The 23,049-nt window shown below is 44.3% G+C and overlaps 2 protein-coding genes across 3 annotated transcripts; both read left to right on the top strand.

Annotated features, from left to right (window-relative positions):
• The first annotated feature begins 854 nt into the window (after positions 1-854).
• Positions 855-8,298, top strand: zfand5a (zinc finger, AN1-type domain 5a). Of its 2 annotated transcripts, none has more exons than XM_079161958.1 (6): positions 855-1,067; positions 4,446-4,607; positions 5,178-5,280; positions 5,419-5,504; positions 6,029-6,157; positions 6,335-8,298. In XM_079161958.1, exons 2-6 carry the CDS (start codon positions 4,448-4,450, stop codon positions 6,481-6,483), a joined length of 627 nt encoding a protein of 208 aa, XP_079018084.1. In that variant the 5' UTR covers positions 855-1,067; positions 4,446-4,447; the 3' UTR covers positions 6,484-8,298. The 2 variants fall into 2 exon arrangements, with proteins under 2 accessions (XP_079018084.1, XP_079018083.1); XM_079161957.1 differs by having other exon boundaries at positions 855-1,135.
• A 2,257-nt stretch (positions 8,299-10,555) lies between these two features.
• snrnp200 (small nuclear ribonucleoprotein 200 (U5)) lies at positions 10,556-23,014 on the top strand. Its single transcript, XM_079161931.1, has 44 exons — positions 10,556-10,781; positions 11,033-11,196; positions 11,715-11,886; positions 11,987-12,179; positions 12,270-12,325; positions 12,435-12,533; positions 12,637-12,789; positions 12,876-12,975; positions 13,064-13,200; positions 13,278-13,355; positions 13,525-13,698; positions 13,841-13,978; positions 14,060-14,215; positions 14,315-14,485; positions 14,585-14,778; positions 14,927-15,050; positions 15,174-15,323; positions 15,414-15,656; positions 15,766-15,954; positions 16,045-16,242; positions 16,363-16,515; positions 16,612-16,692; positions 16,992-17,075; positions 17,244-17,350; positions 17,437-17,555; positions 17,642-17,796; positions 17,878-18,067; positions 18,162-18,335; positions 18,442-18,602; positions 18,705-18,932; positions 19,027-19,218; positions 19,344-19,522; positions 19,634-19,785; positions 19,876-19,984; positions 20,078-20,186; positions 20,296-20,485; positions 20,595-20,759; positions 20,901-21,022; positions 21,161-21,304; positions 21,401-21,577; positions 21,665-21,825; positions 21,955-22,036; positions 22,139-22,231; positions 22,347-23,014. The coding sequence occupies exons 1-44, from the start codon at positions 10,737-10,739 to the stop codon at positions 22,494-22,496; spliced, it is 6,411 nt and encodes a 2,136-aa protein (XP_079018057.1). The 5' UTR covers positions 10,556-10,736; the 3' UTR covers positions 22,497-23,014.
• The last annotated feature ends 35 nt before the right edge of the window (positions 23,015-23,049 follow it).

The following is a 23,049-nucleotide window of genomic DNA, read 5'->3' as shown; positions in this document are numbered from 1 at the left end:
AATGTATTCAGAACCGGCCTATGTACATGCCTATATATGACATCACATCCATATTGATATTGGTAGCAATATCTGTGATCCTGGCCCCAGTTTGACTTGGTATCAGTTTTAAATGTTGTGGTATCATCCACCTCTACTGCTTGGCTCTTGTCTGTTGTTACCTCACGGAAAACATGTTTACACTCTCAATGTCAACAAAACAAGTGTGTGTGTGTGTGTGTGTGTGTGTGTGTGTGTGTGTGTGTGTGTGTGTGTGTGTGTGTGTGTGTGTGCGCGTGTGTGTGTGGGTGGGTGTGTGGGTGTGTGGGTGTAGGTGTGGTGGGTGGGTGTGTGTGGGTGTGCGGGAGGGAAGGTAGAGTGTAAACCTCTCCCATAACAAACAGGGTTGTATATCTCTGTGGTTATAAATCTGCACTTGTTTTGTTCCCCTGACATAAATAATCATACTAGGTGGCAGGAGGGGCGAGGCAGTTTCAACAAGAAATAGTGCCCTCTCACAGATATAGAATAATGTACAAAGAGGCATTCCCGGGAGAACATCGTCTTAATCATACTTTTTTTTTTTCAATTCTGTCATGTCAGCACTAATATTTATCGATGCATTCGTTTAGGTGTATTACTCAATAAAACAGATTCGTGGCCTTGTAGGTGGATGACGAAGAGATGTGTAATAACGCAACACTGACTGCGCGCACGCGCACAACCAACAACCCTCCCTCGACTCGCTAAACTGTACAGAGCGCTCGGGGGCTCCGCTGCCAGCCAATGGCGACACGTTGTTTTACCCGTGACATCATCCGCCACTCCTCTTACTAAAGAAGGAAACAAACATCCATCCAGAAGGAACGGGAGACTGAGAGAGGAAGAGAGAGAGAGGTAGGAGGGCGAGGAAGGGAGCATTTAACCCACCTAGACCCGTCTGACACGAAGGACACCGCCACTAAAACACAAGTAGAAAGAGTAAAGGACCACGACCTGGACCCTTCGACGACCGTTTTTTTCTTCCGCTAGGACAAACGGCCACTTTTTCCTGTCGTCTCGCGAGAAACTACATCGTTTTTTAGCAGGTGATGATCTTGGATTATTGCTTTTTTTTTCTTAAGGATGAATTTTGAAGGGAGCTCAGCTTGTGGAGGTAAACAACAAAAAGAGGGGTGTTTAACTAGGCCGACGGTCGGTCACGGCGACCTTTACCGGTGGATTGAAAGGTCAGGGGGGGGTGTATGTGTGTGGTGGTATTGTGTGGTAAACAACGCTTTTCTTTCGTCTTCGGGCTCGTTGAAGTTGTCACCACCAACACCATCACCATCTCCTCCTCCTGACTGGAAACATCTCAAGCCCTCATACGTGACTCCGTCTGGTTTCGGGGGAAAACAAGGGAGGGAGCTAGCTAGTGCTGGTTGATGTCTCTTCTGTTTTTCTATTTGCCCCGAGCTGGGGGATGGGGAACCAAAGCCAGCTAATTCCTGTCTAGAAATAGAAAATGTATAAGCCGAATGTGCAAGTAGAGCGAAAGAGTTGCTCTGACATTACTACAGATCATTCAGTTAAATATTAAATGCCCTGCCAGTACATCTTTGTAGTTTTAGCTCAGAACAAAACGAAGGTTTGCTCGGTGCTGAGAGCTATGTGGCTCCACCAAGTCGTTTCTTAGTACTTAAGTGTGATTTATATACTGGAGGTTGTTCACATTGTGTCGTTGAAAACACGTAGAAAATGGTTTTAAGTAGAAATAATACGAGAAAGGGGGGAGCTACACAACGATGTCTAAACAGGAAGCAGAGAGATGGCAGACAAAGGAAGAAAGAAGAAACAAAGGGAGCAGAGACCACACTGTCTAGACTGTAGGTTATTTCACTAAACATCAGTGCTGTTTTCTTGCTGACGCTCTCTGGTGATTATTTGTAACATTGTGTCCTTTTAAGGAGAATAAATTCAGTGCGTGTAACAAAACAGTGGGCTTTTTCCTGTTCTGCCCTTCAGTGTGACTCAGTAGTTTTCAGCCCAGCAGGGCCTGAAATGAGAGCTGACGTTAAACCTGTGTCTGATACAGGAGCACTGTGTCCCCCCTTTGGTTTGCTAGAGGTTTTCACAGCTATGCTGTTTTGAACTGGGTTCAATAGTCCGCCGCTTAGAGGCCAAACAGAACCATTTTTAGATCCGTTTTCACATTTTATTGCCATAGTTCTTTTTGTGAAAGGAAGTTGGTGGTGAATGATTGTGGTTGGTAATCTACCCTGTGCTGGAAACCCCCTGACTTGCCCTGTCAGCTGTTCAGTATTTCACAATGTATGTCATATTTAGGACATTTCAGCTCGTTAAGCAGTAATTTAGCTATATATTAATCAAGGTGGTTGGATGAGTAGCTCCAGTTGGTGATAGACACCAACATCAACAACAATCAAGTCATATTTCATGCACAGCATGTGTGCTTTTCTCTCTAAAATACCTAATTTAATCATCTTTATGCGTTTTATTCATGCCATAGAGAAAGATTTTACGTCCTACCTTATCTCAGGTTTGTGAGAGGTCTTGGTAGATGTTAGGTTAACATGCCTGCTGTTTGTCTGACAGCTAGGCCTAACAGTGACAGTTGAGCCCCACTGTCCCTTGTGTCAGAAAGTCAACAGTTCACGGTCAATTTGTTAGCAGCCATGGTCCCTGTCGTCTTATCTTTCATGTTGTTTTTCTGTCTCAGTTTAAAATGCTATCCTTCATTTGAGGAGCTGCTTTTACTCAAAGACCTTGTCTAAGATTTGTGGGGACATGGATGTGTAGCTCAAATTGTACAGTCCAAATGTAGCTGTCAGCATAATGAACTGGTGTTGGGTTTAAAGTGAATGATACGGGAGATCACATGCAAAGACAAATTCCTGTTCAGCTACACGCTTACTAACCTCCGGGTCAGTCATGTCTGGTATTTTTCAGCAGTCAGCAGTTGAACACGTGACACGGAGAAGGTCCTTATGGGCTTTTCCGAGGAAAACCTTTTGTTGACACGTCAGTGATAGCATGCAGAGGCAGATAAAGAGAGTGGGGGGGGGGGGGTAGCTCTAGATTTAAGGGAACTTGTTAGTGTGCCCGTGAGGCCAGGACACCTCGAGTGAACTGACAGGACGTTCTTAAAGAACTGCCAACTGTCTCTCCTGGAACATTAAGCTTGTCTGTCCTGTCCTGTTTGTGTCTGTGACCAGAATGTAGACGAGCGTCACAACAACGCAAGCAAGCAAGCAGCTACCATGTTACAGCACGACAGGGTCGAAGGTTGTTTAGACGGGAGATATGGTTCTGGTAGTTGTTGGCTGTGTTGTTTTCTTTTCTGGAGGGTCTGGTATCGGTCACACAGGCGATTTGTAAAACAGTCAGGGCAGGACTGACAGACAGGTGGCCTCTTACCCGGCTAATCTAGAACTTCCTGTCTGTTGTTCATTCATCGAGGTGTTTTTGATCTGTTGCCTCAAAGGCAGCGCCTCCCATTATACAACTTCCTGTTGTATTGCATTGCAGCACAGCAGGCTGATGACAACGTCATAGGGCCAAGTTTCGCACATATTTATGGGCTTATGTGTGTGGGGAGAAAAGACTCGAGAGGTTTTTGAAAATGTCTTGTGGGGCAAGTATCACAGGGGGGAAGGGGTGTGGGAATACTTTCTGAAATTGTCGACCTACTTTGTTTCCCATCTTGTTCTCAAACAGTTTGTTGTTGTTACTGCTTTGTTCTTTTGGTGGCTGTGATACTGCCGATGACTCAGTGCTTCGTTTGGTGTCTGGGGGAAGTGAATAGACTGATGAGGCAGCGTTAGTAATTGTGAAGAGTCATATTTGGTCATATAATTATCACGACGCATTGTGATGACACCTATTAACACAATTACCTTTTCGTTATTTGGAATTAACTACTGTAAGTGATGCAAACTATGTGACACTATATGATTAGCTGTTTGGAGTTTTTCTTAAAGCACTATACAGTTATAAAAAGGAGAGATGGTGGGTGAAATGTATAGAAGAGCCATACCAACTGTTCTCAGACCTGTGGGGAGTAAAGGGAGACACAAATGTGAACAAAGCTGGGACAGAACAGCGTCCGGCTTCTGCCAAGGTGCTGAGCAGCACAGAGCGAGCGTTTGTTCGTTCTCTGGACTTCCTGTGGAGAAGCGTTCATTACTGTATTCCGGCGAAAGGGCAAGTCAAAAGAGACCGGCGTGTTGTTTTCCAATTTTCATAATATGACGCTTGTTATCTGTGAGCCCTGGCAACAAGTTTCTTTGGAACTAGTTTGTCAGGACGGCAGGGACGTCTTAACAGGGAAACGTGCCCCGTGATGGGGAAACATGGTAGCTCTCAGTTGTATTTCACATTGATGTGTTGGTGCGGGAAGATGCTCTCTCTCTGTTTGTGTGCATTTGTCAGTCTAATTCTCACTCTTGTTTCTCTCGTTCTGTCAGAAATGGCCCAAGAGACGAACCAGAGCCCGGTGCCCATGCTTTGCGCCACGGGCTGTGGATTCTATGGCAACCCAAGAACCAACGGTATGTGCTCCGTGTGCTATAAGGATCACCTGACACGGCAGCAGAGCAGCGACCGTATGAGCCCCCACAGCCCTATGGGTAAGTTAGTTCACACACACACGAAAGAGAAGCCCAGTTTGTGTTGTAAACAAATAGATGTATTATAAACTATATATTTATAGCTTGAGATAAGGAGGGACTTGTGTAAGTGTAGACGTTTGTTTTGACATAAAACCAGTTCCAGGCCAGTCAGTGTATTTCCCATGCAGCTCTCGTCCCCCCCTCTCTGTTTTTCCACTCTTTGTAATGACAGACAGCTGTTTTCTTCATTACAGTGTTCAATGTTAGGTGGGTGTTCACTCCCTTTAAACATTTCTCAGATCAAACGTTGAAGGTTGTCCCACAATGTGACACTGGCAACCTGTTGAGACCTATATTTCAAACAGTAAAAGGAGCAGAGAGATTATCTCGAATACAGCTTTGAGAAACTGAAGACATTTTAAATTATTAATCTGGAGTAGTTACAATGAGTTTATTGTAATTTAATTTCAACATTAATACAGTTCTTGATATACAAGTAATTTCCCACCTATGATTGTACATATTTAATCCTTTTTGTATCTATTTCAAATGTTTTTGTGTAATGGAGTTCACTCTGTTCTCACCCAGGCTCAGCTGGTAGTCCTATCTCAGAGGCCTCAGCCATCCAGAGACTAGAAGCCAGTCTAGCCAAGGTTGATGCCTCCCCCTGCTCTTCACCAGACATGTCTAGGTCAGTAGTACTGTGTTTGATTTGTATTTATTTATTTTAAGATAGTTAGTAATCTGTGAATGTGATAACTTCTGGTTCCTTTTCTCCTGCTGATCCCTGTTTCTCCCTTTTTTTTTGTTTTTTTGTTTAAACCTTCAGAACTGTTCAAGGATCTCTTCCTGTGACCCAACAAATGACGGAGATGAGCATCTCGAGAGAGGACAAGCCAGAATCCTTAGAGCCTGGTAAAACATGCAGACTCACTTAGACACACTTGTAGTTACCGACAGGCTAGCCGATACAAACAAGTGGCACACGGGCCAAGAACAGACGCATGAAGATGAATGCTCACATACAGACGTCTTACGGCAAACATCGCCTTGTAGGACCCACTGTAGCCACAGTTTATTTTCGATGCTTAGCTGCATACCTTAAATCCAACTGTTGGTTTTACTTACAGCCTCCAAAAACGAGACGAGGTCTAAAAATAAACCCGTTTAAAAATACCTCTACACCAGAGGGTATTCTCAGATTGGATGCTGCCTGCCAGAGGCTTCCTCAGTGTAGTGCACTATTTTCTGCCAAGAAAAAGAGGGGGCAATTTAGAGATACGGAGATCATTTCAGTTGCCAGTGTTTATGCATGTCTTATAGAACAATTAACTCAACTCATTAATCTGCTGCTCTTGCAAATTCTCAAGACAATGGCAAATTAAACCTAGCATGACTAAAAAGTATTTTATTTCCCCTGTTGTCTTTCTCTTCTGTAGTTGTAAACCAGCCTGCTGCTTCTAGCCCTTCTCCTGTAGCGTCTTCCAGCAGTGAAGAAGGCAAGGGGGACAACTCAAAACCCAAGAAGAATAGGTGCTTCATGTGCCGCAAAAGGGTGGGGCTTACAGGTGAGCAGATGGGGACATGAAGGAGCATCTGATGCAGCACGTGTGATTACTGTCAGCGAGGCGGGTTGTGATAACCGTTTTATTGGTTATAGATGGAAAGCCGAAGCGTTTTCTCTGACCACGACTTTCACCTCTCCTGTTCTAGCTTTTGAACCCTGACCTTTTTTGTGCTTCCAGGGTTCGACTGTCGCTGTGGAAACTTGTTCTGTGGCATCCACCGGTACTCCGACAAGCACAATTGTCCCTATGATTACAAGGCCGAGGCCGCCGCCAAGATCCGTAAAGAGAACCCTGTGGTGGTGGCGGACAAGATCCAGAGAATATAGATTTTACAAAAACAGAAGCAGCAACGATGACAACACCTTTGACAAAGACTGGAGAATGAGTGTGAACCTTTTTGAAAGGAGCACGAGTGGCTAAGTGAGGATCGAAAGGACTTGATTTACGAAATAACAACCTCAAGAAAATGGAAAAAAGAAGAAGATCCTGTCTGAGGGAGATGCATGAATGATCACTTTCCTCTTTTTTGATTAATTCATTAGTTTTGTTTTATCCTACTTTCTGTGGTGTGACTTTGCGGCTGTTCAGTCCTCTTTTTTTTTTTTTTTTTAAGAATATGTCTTGTCTTATTAAGAGCAGCCCAGGCTAAATGTCCAGGATATGCTGTGCTCCTCTCACCCAAACCAGGCGCCATTTTGTGCCAAACCGTAGACAGCCATTTTACTAAAACCCTGTCATGTGTCAGACACTAGCATGTCTTTCAAAGCATTCAGATTACACAGTAACAGTCCACACGAGTTGTGTCCCTCAACCTTTTGAACTTCTTGTTCTGTGCTCCGTTGGTACTGGAGTCGGTCAACGTTTGGAGAACCGTACAACTGTCCCCCACCATGCACAAGGGGCTTTGTTACTTTGTCTCTGTCTTTCCTAGCTTTACCTACCTCACAGCTGCTCTGTTAAGCTTCGTTGTCTTCCCTTTTACTTTGTTTTCATCAGCTTTGACCCCCAGCAGAACCGTGGATCATCTTGACAGTCAGCCTCAGTGACCCTTTGATCAGCATGTCTGTGTTGACTTTGATTGGTTTGATTGTGATGAGGCTGTTTCCATTATGGCTGGAGGTATCACGCTAGACAGGGACAAACCAATTACTCCCAAGTTTCACTAAATCTAAACATTTTTCAATGGACGTGATGGGTAAAGGAGTTCCTCAACTGGTCTGAGCTCATATTGTAATTGCAGACGCCTTGTGCAGGGCTGTGTGTACTGATGTGTGGCCTGAGAGGAAGGACGGCACCCTTCCCCTGCAGGCCTGGCAGGAGCATGAATGAATGGGATAAATGCATGAGTTACTCTTCATCTGCATTAGTGTTTCAGAAATATTTGGCATCACTCAACTTAGGGTTTCAAACATTTTATTTACTGACAGACAGTTTTATTAGCTTTTTTTCCCTCTTCCATTGATATTGTACTGATGTTAGCGCATGCATTCAGTGCTTTTTTGGAATTAGGGTATGTGAACCATGACTTTTTTTTTTTTTAATACGCTAACAGAACATTCATGTGAGCACAGTGTGTGTGTGTGTGTGTGCGTGTGTGTGTGTGTGTGTGTGTGTGGGTGTGTTGTTCCCCAACCCTTTTGTCTTTGGAGCTACCCGGTTTATCAGCACATGTTTACAGAACTACAGGAGCATGCCAGAGCTAGATTTATGAAAAATAATAGATACCAAGATTAGATGTAACTTCTCATCTGTCTAACAGCTATTGGTCTGTGTGACTGCTTTAGAGCGCCATAGAAAAGTGTGTGTGCGTGTGTATGTGTATTTGTGAGCGTGCATGTGCACATTCCTGTGCAAAAGTGTGTTTTCATGGCTGCCTGACACATTGAAACCAACGTATGTTTGTGACTTGTGTTAATCCCTGTTTTTTCTCCCCCTGTAAGGATGTTTTTTTTTCCATTTAAAAGGCAACTGTATGTATCCGTTTTGAGTTTTTCCCTTTCTGATTCTTAGTTATATGCAAATTTGTACAAAAAATGAAAAAACAACAAACTGTGTTGATATTTATGTATTACATATAATCTTGCTATCCAGCATTACGACAGAATAGTATCATGTAAATAAAACTGTACAGAGAGACATTACCACGCTTCATTGTGTGATGACTTTCAAAGCTCACCATTTTCTCATTTCTCAATATTGTTGGAGTTTTGGTGGAGTGTGTTTGGCTATGTTTCACCAGTACTGCACCTTTTTATTGAATGTCTTGTGCATATTAAACTGTTGGATCAAAGAGGCAATTTTAAATGGAGTTAACCAGGTCATTATACTGTAGCACAGTAAATGGGGGGGAAAAATAAGGCTGTTTTGGGAAGATGAAGTTAGTGATGAATCGGCACAAGACGATAATGGGTGAACATTGTGGAATTCATTTCAGTGGGGACAAGAATAGTGTAGAAGCCACATGTCAGGAGCTCCAGCCTCTAATACCTTACCTAGGCTAACCCTGCCTTAATACAGAGCTGTGGCAGCACAGATGGTAAACCTCGCTCAACAGACTCTTCCTGGAAGAAAGCGATCCTTCTCCGCTATGTCTAGGCCGTACATGCAGGACTCTGTGTGTGTGTGTGTGTGTGCGCAGGGACAATGTGTTTTCTCACACTCCTGTTGGGAGCTCTGGGGCCGAATGTGTTCACAGATGGCGTCACGACAACAGCTGCTCAGACAGCTGAAGTGTGCTCATGTGGTGTCCCTGTGACAGAAAGAAACACAGATCACATTGTCTGGACACAAGTCTAAAGTACAATGGACGATTTACACGCATATTCGGTGGGAAAAACTTTTAAGTGTTTAAATGTAATATTTGTATTGAGCTGTCTAAATCCAGCTATAATGACAACTAATTAGAAGGGAAATTAATCACTGCCCACACTATCGTCATTTCTGTCCTTTGAACCAGAGGACAGAAGAGTGCACTTCATAAGTAATGCGTTGACAGATGAGAGGAGGATCAACACTCCGAATATGACCTGGAATAACTACAGATATCCTGAATCAAACTGTGTGTGTGTGTTGTCAGTAATCCCTCAACCCCCCACATGCACACTAACCTATAATTTGTTTCACTGATGTGTGCAGCCCATTTATCTGTGTCACCCCTTCTCTCTCTGTGTGTGTGTGTCTGCCATTGGGTGTGACTGAGGTTAAAAGACTGGCTCAGTAGATGTAAAACATCAGAGATTCTGAATGGAGAAAAGGGACAGACAGATGTGCAAAAGGAGATGGAAGTTATATGAGGCCACAGACAGTAAAAACAAACATGAACACACTTCTCTCTCAAGGAAACGGTCACACCCACATTAACTGCATCTTCCTCTACTTGTTTTTATGTGTTCCTGTCTCAGTTTCATAATATAGTTTCTACATCATATCTTTAGTGCTTACTACATTTCATACTACATCAATATGAGAAGTAATTTGGGCCAAAAATGTAACATTTCTGTCACATAAGCACAAAGAATGCACACATAAACATGTGAAATACTTGCACATATACTAGTTAAATCCCTTCAACAGCCATAAATAATGAACATTCAGAATACACAGGAAGCATTTGTACATGTTTAGGGGCTGTTGTTACTCAGAAGTTGGAATGGGTCGTCCCTTCACGTAGGGTTGATGGTTTGATCACTGGCTCTCCTATTCACAAGGCAAAGTATCCTTGAGCAATGCATTGGACTCCAAAACACTCTCTATGCTGCCATCTGGCTGTGAATGCTGCCCATTTACCTTAAATAGGAGAATTTCCCTTTTATGTTTGGAGCAACCAGACATGTTGACATCTATGTTAACCAGCATACTTCAGAAAATGACTAAAAATAAATAAATAGATGGATAGACCTTTTTTAAATTCTGAACTTGTATTGTGGTGTCAAAGAGAATGCAGCTGGGACCATTCACAATGCAGTTATACTGATGAGAGTTCATTATTTGGGGGCACTGAGCCTTATCTTTTTAATTAAAAACAAATTTATTTAGATTTAGCCAGGAATCAAAAGCCAAATATTGAGGTATTTTAGGACGACCTATTAGCAATATTGAATAAAAACACAGAATGACCGCTTTCATTTGTTGTCCGTAATGAACAGGCTGTGAGTGGGTGCGATATACTGGTTTTGCGAAATCATGTTGAATTTAGTGTTCTGCAAGGACTGTATTGTGGATATAGGCCATTTAAAACTGAAAGTATGATGAGATAAACACAGCCTGTAGGGGGCGTTGTGTGTGTGTGTGTGTGTGTGTGTAACAGGTTTAACCTTTGACACCGGAAACGGAAATCAGCGTTCGCGGCGGCTTGTTGTGAGCTCGTGTTAACGAACTGCTTTTGTGACGTACTGGGGACGCATTTACTTGTATGAAACTCGGACATTTTGAAAACTGTTTCATGCTGTAAATCCAAAGACTGCACCGATGATCACAGCGTCTACCTAAAATAACAGAGTAAAGTCAACTCTGGATGTATTAGGGAGCTGGTTCACATTCACTTAAAGTGCAGTAAAAGTTAAAACACGAAACTCGCACCATGGCGGATGTTACTGCCCGTAGCTTGCAGTACGAGTACAAAGCGGTGAGTACATTGAAAGATAAACTCATTAGTGCGAACATGTTGGAAGTGTAGTATAATTGGTAGTGTATCTGGAGTTTCTTTTAACGCAATCAAGCAATAAAAACAAATGCTAAATGTTTTAAATTCCTGCTACTTCGTGTGTAGCTAGCCGTTCTGCTAACTAGCCGTTAGCTTAGCTGCTAGCTGCGGAGACGTTAGTGTCGCTGCTGATCACCGTTACGTTTACTTTTGTGTTTGCATCGACCTGCTAGAACTCCAACTTGGTGTTACAAGCCGATCGCTCTCTGATCGACCGCACACGGAGAGATGAACCCAACGGAGAGGTGCTGTCCCTGGTGGGGAAGCTGGAGGGGACCAAGATGGGCGACAAGGCTCAGAGGACCAAACCCCAGAAGCTGGAGGAGAGACGAGACAAGTACGCGCTGTCAACAACACGTTTTTATCGTCTTTGCAAAGTTAAAACAACGTAACACTGATGTCTGCACATGTTTTGGCCCCCTTAAACTCCGTTAAACATTCCCAATGTGATCAAAGCCTTCCAATATAGCTGATAATTAAGATTGTTTAAACAAATCTAAAGGGTTTCAGTGTTTAGGGAAGTTGACATTTGTAACTCATTGCATGTTGAAAATACAAATCGAGAAGATAAAAAATAAGGTTTTTTAAAAGTAATATTTGAAATAATTTACAAGGTCACAGCAAAACAATAATTATTGATAATTAATGATGATGATTTGCCAACAAATACAGAAATCATAGATATTCTCATAAATTCAATTTGATCACGTCAGACCTCTGCTATGGTCTGGAATATATTTGGCACAACTGGCTAAAGAATTTAATGTATGATCTTCATAATACACCTCAGTTATGTTGTCACCGCTGAGTGACACCACTCTTAACTCTTATTTTTGTCTTGTTCCGTCTATACAGGAGGCGAAAAAGAGACGAGGACAGACACGACATAAAAAAAATGAAGGGTTTTACTCTTCTGTCTGAAGGCATTGATGAAATGGTGGGCATCGTGTACAAGCCCAAAACCAAAGAAACCAGAGAGACCTATGAAGTGCTGCTTAGCTTCATCCATGCTGCTCTGGGAGATCAGGTCAGTAAACTCTAAAACACCCGTTTTGTTTAAATGTCAGCTTGTGTTTTTAATCCGCTCCTGAAGCTTTAACTGACCTCGTTATCATATCTTCTTGCAGCCGCGTGATATTCTGTGTGGAGCGGCGGATGAGGTGTTAGCGGTGTTGAAGAATGATAAAATGAGGGACAAGGAAAGGCGGCGTGAAGTGGAGCAGCTTCTTGGGCCCGCTGATGACACACGCTACCATGTGTTGGTTAATTTGGGCAAGAAGATCTCCGACTACGGAGGCGACAAGGACTTACAGAATATGGGTAATTAATAAGTTAATGATGCCAGTAAGTCATGTTTAAGCTTTCCATGAAAGTATTCTTGTGATTGTGGACCATATCTTACCTTTACAGATGACAACATCGATGAAACATATGGTGTGAATGTCCAGTTTGAATCTGACGAGGAGGTGAGGGCTTTTTGCTTAATCTTTATGAATCATACGTTATTCCTGAGTTGTAGCTGAAAGAGTTGTAGGTAGATTGTGTCATAGCTTTTTCTTTTCCCTAATTATTTAGGAGGGGGATGAAGACCAGTTTGGGGAGGTACGAGACGAACACTCAGATGAAGACAGCGAAGGAGAGGAGGCGGGTGTGGGCTGCGCTCTTTCAGCCAACGTAAGTGCAACTTCTGAATCAATATTTACAAAGATAGTTGTATCTTTTTTGAAGTATTGCACACGACACCGCACTGAAAGTTAATAAATTACTTTTCGTTTAGCTTGGTGCCACGGGTGACGTCATGACGGCAAAGAAAAAAGATCTACATCCTCGGGACATCGATGCCTTCTGGCTCCAGCGTCAGCTCAGCCGTTTCTACGATGATGCCATTGTCTCCCAAAAGAAAGCGGATGAAGTGTTGGAAATCCTCAAGGTATGTAATCTTATAGCCCATCTTGTAGCCCATACACATGTGTATTTTTCAGATTCGCTCATCCGCTGTTTCTTTGTATTCCACAGACTGCCAGCGACGATAGAGAATGTGAGAACCAGCTGGTGTTGCTGCTGGGCTTTAACACCTTTGATTTCATCAAAATCCTCCGTCAGCATCGTCGCATGAGTAAGTCAGTGGTGTAGAACGGCGTTGTTTAAAATGATTCGATGTTGTGGCTTTTTTGAAGTAAATCACTTTTTCTTCTGACGTGCAGTTCAGTATTGTACCATGCTGGCAAGTGCTCAGAGTGAGGCAGAAAAGGAGCGGATCATTGGAAAGATGGAGTCTGATCAGGAACTGTCGAAGATCCTTTACCAGCTGCAAGAGACGGAGAAGGAGGATATTATTCGGGTAAGACCTCTTGCTTATAAAATGATCTTTTAGTTTATTCTGTCCTATCTGTTGTTCATGGGCTTTTGTGTTCTTAGGAGGAGCGATCTCGCAGGGAGAGGGTGAGGAAGTCTCGTGTTGATGACTTGGAAGCGATGGACGTTGACCACGGAGAGGTAAATAATGTTTCTGTTCATATATCATCTGCAATCATGCAACCTACTCGTGGTGTTTTCACTGAAAGCAAACCCAAGATTACTACATCGGGGTGGTAAAATGGCATCGGATATGCTGCCATAGATATATTTACAAAAAAGTTGACACGTTCTTGTTCTTGTCCTACAGTCAATGGCCTCTCGACAGTTGCTAGACCTTGAAGACCTGGCCTTCACCCAGGGGAGCCATTTCATGGCCAACAAGCGTTGCCAACTGCCCGACGGCTCATTTCGTAAACAGCGCAAAGGTTATGAGGAGGTCCACGTGCCCGCGCTCAAACCCAAGCCCTTTGCTGATGATGAGGTTTGTTGGTTATATGTCTCATTACGAAAAAACATGTCCTTACAATTTGCCGAGCTATGCAGCAACTAATGCAAAAGTTTCAGTGACGAGTAGTGTATAGACGTGTTCATGGCGTTCATTCAGCATATTGTTTTGTCATCAGGTGCTTGTTCCCATTGAGAAGTTGCCCAAGTATGCACAGGCTGGATTTGAAGGTTTCAAAACCCTGAACCGCATCCAGAGCAAACTGTACAAGACCGCCTTGGAGACAGACGAGAACCTGCTAGTGTGTGCACCTACGGTAAGTCAAATTACCCAAAAGCATTGTGACAGTTTTTCCCAAAGTGTATTTTCTCCTATAATGTATTTTCTGTGCACACAGGGAGCTGGTAAGACCAATGTTGCTTTGATGGCAATGCTGAGGGAAATAGGAAAGCACATAAACCTGGATGGAACCATCAATGTGGATGACTTCAAAATCATCTACATTGCACCCATGCGCTCACTAGTACAGGAGATGGTGGGAAGTTTCAGTAAGGTGAGCCCCACCTCTGTCCTGCAGGGATTTGTATACGTTTAAATCAATACATTTCTGTGGATGGGAATTTAGTGATTTAATAATTCTCTCTTTTCACAGCGCTTGGCAAGTTACGGTATCACCGTGTCTGAGCTGACCGGAGACCACCAGCTCTGCAAAGAGGAGATTAACGCCACTCAAATCATCGTCTGCACACCTGAGAAATGGGACATCATCACCCGTAAGGGCGGAGACCGGACCTACACCCAGCTAGTGCGGCTCATTATCATTGTAAGTGCTGTGAATATGTTGATGAAGGATTATAAATTCATAAAACATACAGAGTGTGGTGACTGTACAGATGTTTTGACATAAAACCCTCATGTGCAGGATGAAATCCACCTGCTGCACGATGACCGTGGACCCGTGTTGGAATCTCTGGTGGCAAGAACCATCCGCAATGTGGAGCTGACCCAGGAGGATGTGCGTCTGCTGGGCCTCAGTGCCACGCTGCCCAACTATGAAGATGTGGCTACCTGCCTGCGCGTAGATCCTGCCAAGGGACTCTTCTACTTTGACAACAGGTACGTCGTTTGGAGGATGACAAAACAGCAAACACACTTTATTTTTTTTTTTCATGTGCATTTGGAGACGGATACTTTCTATAACCGCTGCATGTGTTTTCTTGTTTTGCACATTCATCTCCAATAACATATATACTTTTCTGTGTAGTTTCCGCCCTGTGCCCCTTGAGCAGACTTATGTCGGCATCACAGAGAAGAAGGCCATCAAGCGTTTCCAGATCATGAATGAGATCGTCTATGAAAAGATCATGGAGCATGCTGGAAAGAACCAGGTACGTCCTCTTTGATCCAAAATGACTAAAATGACATGCATTACACTATATGCTGAACTAGCACTGATCAACAAGGTTGTTACTAGATTAGAGAGGCTCCTGACATTTACTTGTCTCCCTTAGGTGCTGGTATTTGTCCACTCCCGGAAGGAGACGGGAAAGACAGCCAGGGCGATAAGAGACATGTGTTTGGAGAAGGACACACTGGGTCTTTTCCTCAGGGAGGGTTCAGCATCGACTGAAGTGTTGAGAACTGAGGCTGAGCAGTGCAAGGTGAGCTAATGCCTCTAACCGGAGACTTCACTGCAACGAAATAACAAATTAAGAACCCTGTTTGACTCACACTTTAACTTTCTTATCTAGAACCTCGAACTGAAGGATTTGCTGCCCTACGGCTTCGCTATCCACCACGCTGGTATGACCAGAGTTGATCGTACGCTGGTAGAGGATCTGTTTGCTGATCGACACATCCAGGTCCTGGTGTCCACCGCTACTCTGGCTTGGGGTGTCAACCTGCCCGCTCACACTGTCATCATCAAAGGCACTCAGGTGTACAGCCCAGAGAAAGGCAGATGGACTGAGCTCGGAGCCCTGGACATTTTGCAGGTGAGTCTGTGCTGGCTGGGTACCAAACTGCTTTGTACTAAACTGCAGGAAAGAGGGCTTTTTACCTCTCACCACCAGTTATAACTAATTTCATTGTGTCTTATTTCAGATGCTTGGTCGAGCCGGCCGTCCCCAGTACGACACCAAGGGAGAGGGAATCCTTATTACGTCCCATGGAGAGCTGCAGTACTACCTGTCCCTGCTCAACCAGCAGCTGCCCATAGAGAGTCAGATGGTGTGCAAGCTGCCTGACATGCTCAATGCTGAGATAGTACTGGGCAATGTGCAGACTGTTAAGGTTAGTGGCCTGTAAAGATGCATAGGGAGCTGATCAAATAGTCTATTTGTTTTACAACTTCTATAACTTCTCATATCTTTGCTGCCTCAGGACGCTGTGAACTGGCTCGGTTACACCTACCTGTATGTGCGCATGCTGCGTAACCCCACCCTGTACGGTGTGTCCCACGATGACCGGAGTGCAGATCCCCTGCTGGAGAGACGCAGGATGGACCTGGTGCACACAGCAGCCAATGTCCTGGACAAGAACAGTCTTGTTAAATATGACAAGAGGACAGGCAGCTTCCAGGTGTGCACATCTATCAATTATCATCTCTTGTTTTTTATTTTCTAATGCCAATGCTGTAAGTTAGGGATGAGTTTGACATCAAAGTTTTAATGTTTACATTTTGTGTCTCTTCTCCTGAAGGTTACAGACCTTGGACGCATTGCCAGTCACTTCTACATCACTCATGACTCCATTCAGACTTACAACCAGCTGCTGAAGCCCACTCTCAGTGAGATTGAGCTCTTCAGAGTCTTTTCACTTTCCTCAGAGTTCAGGAACATCACTGTGAGAGAGGTATGGTTGTCACTTGTAGTTACTCAGTTATAACCCTCAACAAAACTCCATTTAACGTGCTCAATTGAAATGCTGATATGTTTCTGTGTCTTTTAGGAGGAGAAGTTGGAACTTCAGAAGCTGCTGGAAAGAGTTCCCATTCCTGTCAAGGAAAGCATTGAGGAGCCCAGTGCTAAGGTAGCATCCCTAAACACGTGTTCAGTTTGTATAAAATACGTTTAATTGTTTACCAAAGTAGTCATTCTAGTGCTAACAATGTAGGACAATGTGTTTGTCTCCAAACAAGTTAACATTCCTCTCATTGACGTCGAGTCATTTACTTATGATAGGCCATCACAGGCAGCTAATATGTAAGATTAGTTCAAGATGATGGTCATGGCTTCGTGTTTCTGTATTTTATGGTGTGCAGATACTAAGAATCATGAATTAAATCCCAATAAAGCAGTTTCCTTGTATTTTGTGTCTCATCCTTTCAGATCAACGTGCTGCTCCAGGCGTACATCTCTCAACTCAAACTGGAAGGCTTTGCCCTCATGGCCGACATGGTGTATGTTACACAGGTATGCCAGAACCCACTTTTGTCATCGTCTTTTCTTTTTTTTATCTCCGAATTGCAGTTTTCTCACATTTTTCTAGTTGGCAAATAAACATTTTTTGAAGATACTGTCAGTTTTTGAAATAGACTCGTCATTAGATTCAATTCTATTTCCTTATTATTTTCCTTGCAGAGTGCTGGAAGGTTAATGCGGGCCATATTTGAGATTGTTCTCAACAGAGGCTGGGCTCAACTGACAGACAAGACCATGAATCTGTGCAAGATGATTGACAAGAGAATGTAAGTCTGTCACTCTTTCCTCCTTTTATGCTGTATTTTGTTTGCAGAGGCAGGCCGCTGATGTTCTGTATCCCTTCTCTCCACAGGTGGCAGTCGATGTCTCCACTGCGACAGTTCAAGAAGCTGCCAGAGGAAGTGATCAAAAAGATAGAGAAGAAGAACTTCCCCTTTGAGCGTCTTTATGACCTCAACCACAATGAGATTGGTGAGTTTCCTTTCCCCCACAACATGCTCTCTGAATTCCCTCCTCCGTCTAGAAAGTCATTAGAAGTCACGCGTTACGTTTTTCAGGTGAGCTGATCCGAATGCCAAAAATGGGGAAGACCATCCACAAATACGTCCACCAGTTCCCCAAACTGGACCTGGCTGTCCATCTGCAGCCCATCACCCGCTCTACACTGAAAGTGGAGCTCACCATCACGCCTGACTTCCAGTGGGATGACAAGGTCAGTCAGTAAACCCACCATGTGCTGCATGTACTGAACTGTATCGTAGCCTCCTGACACACTTAACTTTTCCCACTTTAGATTCATGGGTCTTCTGAGGCTTTCTGGATCCTGGTTGAGGATGTGGACAGCGAGGTCATCCTCCACCACGAGTACTTCCTGCTCAAAGCCAAGTACGCCCAAGACGAACACCTGGTGACTTTCTTTGTCCCGGTGTTCGAGCCTCTGCCTCCACAGTACTTCATCCGCGTGGTCTCAGACCGATGGCTCTGTAAGTTCTTCATTAAAACGTGTGTTTATAGAATTCGCACAATGTTTACGGTAGCATTTCAACTAACTGCTTTATTTTGTCTGTCTCTTTTCAGCCTGTGAGACTCAGCTGCCAGTGTCCTTCCGTCATCTGATCCTACCAGAGAAATACCCCCCACCTACTGAACTGCTGGACCTGCAGCCGCTGCCCGTCACTGCTCTCAGGAACTCTGCCTTCGAGGCTCTCTACCAGAACAAATTCCCCTTCTTCAACCCCATTCAGACACAAGGTACAGACCGTACTCTGTGGTTCTTCAGGTGAAGGAGTGCCCCGAGGCTCTCTGTCCATAGCACACTGTTTTCTTGACTTGACTTGTATTGTTTCTGTTCCTCCAGTGTTCAACGCTGTGTACAACAGTGATGATAACGTGTTTGTTGGAGCTCCCACGGGCAGTGGAAAGACCATCTGTGCCGAGTTTGCTATTCTGAGGATGCTGCTGCACAACGCAGAAGGTCGCTGCGTCTACATCACCCCAATGGAAGCATTGGCCGAACAGGTATGAAGTCATTGGGAACTTAAGTGAGCTTTCTATCAAAGCTAGCATTGCTTCATTTTTCCGTCCATTATATAAACAAATGTGTCAATTTCTGTCACTCAGGTGTTTGTCGACTGGCACCAGAAGTTCCAGGACATCCTGAACAAAAAGGTGGTGCTGCTGACGGGAGAGACTAGCACAGATCTGAAGCTCCTGGGAAAAGGTGACATTATTGTCAGTACCCCCGACAAATGGGACATCCTGTCTCGCCGCTGGAAACAGAGGAAAAACGTCCAGAACGTCAGCCTTTTCATTGTGGATGAGGCACATCTCATCGGAGGAGAAAACGGAGTAAGAACAAAACACGTCATGTCATACACACTAGGCGTGCACTGCAATAGTCATCATGTGCATCATGCTAACTTCCCTTGGTTCTTTTCATTAGCCTGTGTTGGAGGTCATCTGCTCCAGGATGAGGTACATCTCCTCTCAGATTGAGCGCCCCATCCGTATCGTGGCCCTCAGCTCATCTTTGTCCAACGCCAAAGATGTGGCCCACTGGCTGGGCTGCAGCACCACAGCCACATTCAACTTCCACCCCAACGTCAGACCGGTGCCCCTGGAGCTGCACATCCAGGTCTGTAAATTGTGTGCCAGTCAACAAATAAATAGTTGTGTTGTACTGAATCGTGCAGCCAGCCAAGAAGACATAAACTCCTTTCAGGTTCCTGATTTGCTGTTAACTTGTCTGGTCTGTTTTAGGGCTTCAATGTGAGTCACACTCATACTCGCCTGCTGTCCATGGCTAAGCCAGTGTACCACGCCATCATGAGGCACTCTCCCTCCAAGCCAGCCGTGGTGTTCGTCCCATCCCGAAGACAGACTCGTCTCACAGCCATCGACATCCTCACTTTCTGTGCCGCTGACGTGGTTCCTCAGAGGTCGGTCACAACAATGAGACTGTACATGTGATGAATAGACTGCGATTGTGCTAATGTTTCCATTACACCTCGACACTGCGGACAAAAGAACACATGTTTGTCTCTCTGTAGGTTCTTGCATTGCACTGAGAAAGACCTTGCTCCATTCCTGGAGAAAATAAATGACTTGACTCTGAAAGAGACTCTGGCCAACGGCGTGGGCTACCTGCACGAGGGCCTGTCTGCAACCGAACGCAGAATAGTGGAGCAGCTCTTCAACTCAGGTACGAGTCCCTCTGCACTTTCTGCTTGGTCGGTATCGATTTAGGACTAAATAATTATGATTGTAATCTCTTGTTCTTTTTTTTTTACAGGTGCTGTTCAGGTGGTAGTGTCCTCTCGTTCACTCTGCTGGGGCATCAATATCTCCGCACACCTCGTCATTGTCATGGACACCCAGTACTACAATGGCAAAATCCATGCGTAAGTAGTCGATGCTCTCATAAAGGTGTGTACTATGCATGAATATGTATTGTGTTACTGACATTCTGCTTCTGTTTTCCCTCTTTCTTTTAGTTATGTGGACTATCCCATATACGACGTCCTCCAGATGGTGGGCAAGGCGAACAGGCCAATGCTGGATGATGAGGGACGCTGTGTTATCATGTGTCAGGGCTCTAAGAAGGTAGAGAGAGATCCTGCTGTTTCTGTCTTGCTCAGTTTTTAAAAAAGTGACTTGTCAATTGATGACAGTAAGAGCAAACTAAAATGGTTTCTCTTTCTTTTCTTGTTAGGACTTCTTCAAGAAGTTCCTGTATGAGCCGCTGCCGGTGGAGTCTCATTTGGACCACTGCCTCCATGACCACTTCAATGCCGAGATTGTGACCAAGACTGTGGAGAACAAGCAGGACGCTGTGGACTACCTGACTTGGACATTCCTCTACCGCCGCATGACCCAGAACCCCAACTACTACAACCTGCAAGGTGAGTCTCATCCTGTCTGGTTTAAGAAGCAACCGACTGCTTTGAAATACAGAATAAATATGGTGTTTCGTACACTGGATGAAATGCCTTTTTGTGCTTACCTTGTCAGGCATGTCCCATCGTCACCTGTCAGACCACCTGTCTGAGCTGGTGGAACACACGCTACATGACCTGGAGCAGTCCAAGTGCATCAGCATAGAGGATGAGATGGACGTAGCACCGCTCAATTTGGGCATGATCGCCGCCTACTACTACATCAACTACACCACCATCGGTTAGTGCCAATAAAACGGTCCTATCACACTCGCTGTAAATCTGTTATGGCCTATCTCTATGCCTCTCATAGATCCTTTTGTGTATATAAAATGTGTTGAATGAACACGTGACTGACTTGCTGTGTGGTTGTGTTTGGCAGAGTTGTTCAGCATGTCCCTGAATGCCAAGACAAAGATCCGCGGATTGATTGAGATCATCTCCAATGCTGCCGAATACAAGAACATTCCCATTAGACATCACGAGGACGCAATTCTCCGACAGGTAAACAACCAGAACCAGACATTGTTAGCACATCACAGACTGCGATGTGCTAACAATGTCTTCACATTCACAGTCACACTAACACTTCTCTACCAAGTCAGTATGTTTGTGTTGGAACAACTTGTTTTTGTATTTCAGTTGGCACAGAAAGTGCCCCACAAACTGAACAACCCCAAGTTCAACGACCCCCACGTGAAGACAAACCTGCTGCTGCAAGCCCACCTCTCCAGGATGCAGCTGAGCGCTGAGCTGCAGTCGGACACAGAGGATATCCTGAGCAAGGTACAGGTTCATGGAGATTGTGGCACTGAGTGGGAGGAAACTGTTACATTTCAGGATTCCTGTGTGTATATTCAACCCGTGTGTTGTGTTTTGTAGGCGGTTCGTCTGATCCAGGCCTGCGTTGATGTGCTGTCCAGTAACGGCTGGCTGAGTCCTGCACTGGCTGCTATGGAGCTGGCCCAGATGGTCACTCAGGCCATGTGGTCCAAGGACTCGTACCTCAAACAGCTGCCCTTCTTCACCTCAGAGCACATCAAGCGCTGTACAGATAAGGTACACCAGTGTTCTGTAGTTACACTAAGTCATAACCGCTGCTCATGTGCGTGACACTGACCGTCTTATCCCTGCTCTGTTCTTCAGGGGGTGGAGAGTATCTTTGACATCATGGAGATGGAGGATGAAGACAGAACTGCTTTGCTGCAGCTTTCAGACGCCCAGATGGCCGACGTGGCTCGCTTCTCTAACCGCTACCCCAACATAGAGCTGTCCTATGAAGTAGCAGAAAAGGAAAATATCAAGAGGTATGTATGGTTTCTGTCTGCAGCATTGTTTGCAGTAATGCCAAGGAAGATATCCTAAAGTCTAGTAACAGCTGCTGGTATTTCATCCCGTTATTTTTTTAGTAATTGTTGATGTATATTTCTTCACAGTGGCAGTCCAGTTCTGGTTCAAGTTCAGCTGGAGAGAGAGGAGGAGGTGACCGGACCCGTCATCGCACCTCTCTTCCCACAGGTAAACGCCATTATGTTTTTGCATGTCCAAGAATGTCTTAAATACTTATTATTTTTCCTGGACATGTAACGACTCTTTGCTAAATATTTGTCATTGTCACAGAAACGTGAGGAGGGCTGGTGGGTGGTGATCGGAGACCCCAAGTCTAACAGCCTTATCTCTATTAAGAGGCTGACTCTCCAGCAGAAAGCAAAGGTCAGTGAGAGTCACATCTCGAACTATAAAATGAGGAATCACTGTCAGTCTGTCTGTGTGTTCTTCGCGTATCTTGAGGGGCCTCATTTTGTTTATCTTGTCCCCCCTTCTGCAGGTCAAGCTGGACTTTGTTGCACCGGCGATGGGAGTTCATAACTACACCCTGTACTTCATGAGTGACGCGTACATGGGCTGTGATCAGGAGTACAAGTTCAGCGCAGATGTGAAGGAGGCTGACAGCGAGGGAGACAGTGACTCAGACTAATCAGTAACTTGAGTTTTGCATTCTGCATTATTGTTTGAAGAGAGGGATCAGTAGGTGTTTTTGTTTTTTTTACTGTAGATATTCAGCCTGATATGTGGCCCTTCACTTTCTCTGTTAGCATGTCATCTTTACCCTCGTGAAAATAAGTACTTTTATTGTTAAGTGCAGTTGTCTCATTTGAAATCACCTAAGTGATGTACACCAGTCCAGAAATAGTGTACAGGATTCAGTTAGTTAATTTAATCATACATGGCAACAAATGCTCACTGAAACCCCGATCTGAGCGTACAGGTCTGTATAACTTTGTACTCCGTGATCTACTTTCAGTTCTCACTGACATTTGATAAACAAGGTCTGCCCTATTAAGTTAGTGATGCTCTGATTCTAGATTGGGTTTTTAAATACAAAGCTGTCAAGTTATATTTTTGGACTTTTTTTGTTGTTTTAAAATCAAATTCTTGAACTGGTCTAAATGTTTTTAGTATGTCTGGAATATTTTTTTGCAATAAAGAGAAGGCACACAATTGTTTTATGTTTTTTTTATATAAACATC

This window comes from Pholis gunnellus, assembly GCF_910591455.1.
Source record: "Pholis gunnellus genome assembly, chromosome: 6".
Classification (NCBI taxonomy): domain Eukaryota; kingdom Metazoa; phylum Chordata; class Actinopteri; order Perciformes; family Pholidae; genus Pholis; species Pholis gunnellus.
Note: the sequence above shows the minus strand (reverse complement) of the source record. Positions and strands in the feature narration are given on the sequence as shown.

Coding starts and splice junctions, on each gene's coding strand:
- zfand5a (XM_079161957.1), top strand. CDS start 1,105: ATGAATTTTGAAGGGAGCTCAGCTTGTGGAG. Junction 4,608..5,177: donor GAGCCCCCACAGCCCTATGG/GTAAGTTAGTTC, acceptor GTTCTCACCCAG/GCTCAGCTGGTAGTCCTATC. Junction 5,281..5,418: donor TCTTCACCAGACATGTCTAG/GTCAGTAGTACT, acceptor TTAAACCTTCAG/AACTGTTCAAGGATCTCTTC.
- snrnp200 (XM_079161931.1), top strand. CDS start 10,737: ATGGCGGATGTTACTGCCCGTAGCTTGCAGTACGAGTACAAAGCG. Junction 14,779..14,926: donor CTCTTCTACTTTGACAACAG/GTACGTCGTTTG, acceptor TTTTCTGTGTAG/TTTCCGCCCTGTGCCCCTTG. Junction 18,068..18,161: donor GGTCTCAGACCGATGGCTCT/GTAAGTTCTTCA, acceptor GTCTCTTTTCAG/CCTGTGAGACTCAGCTGCCA.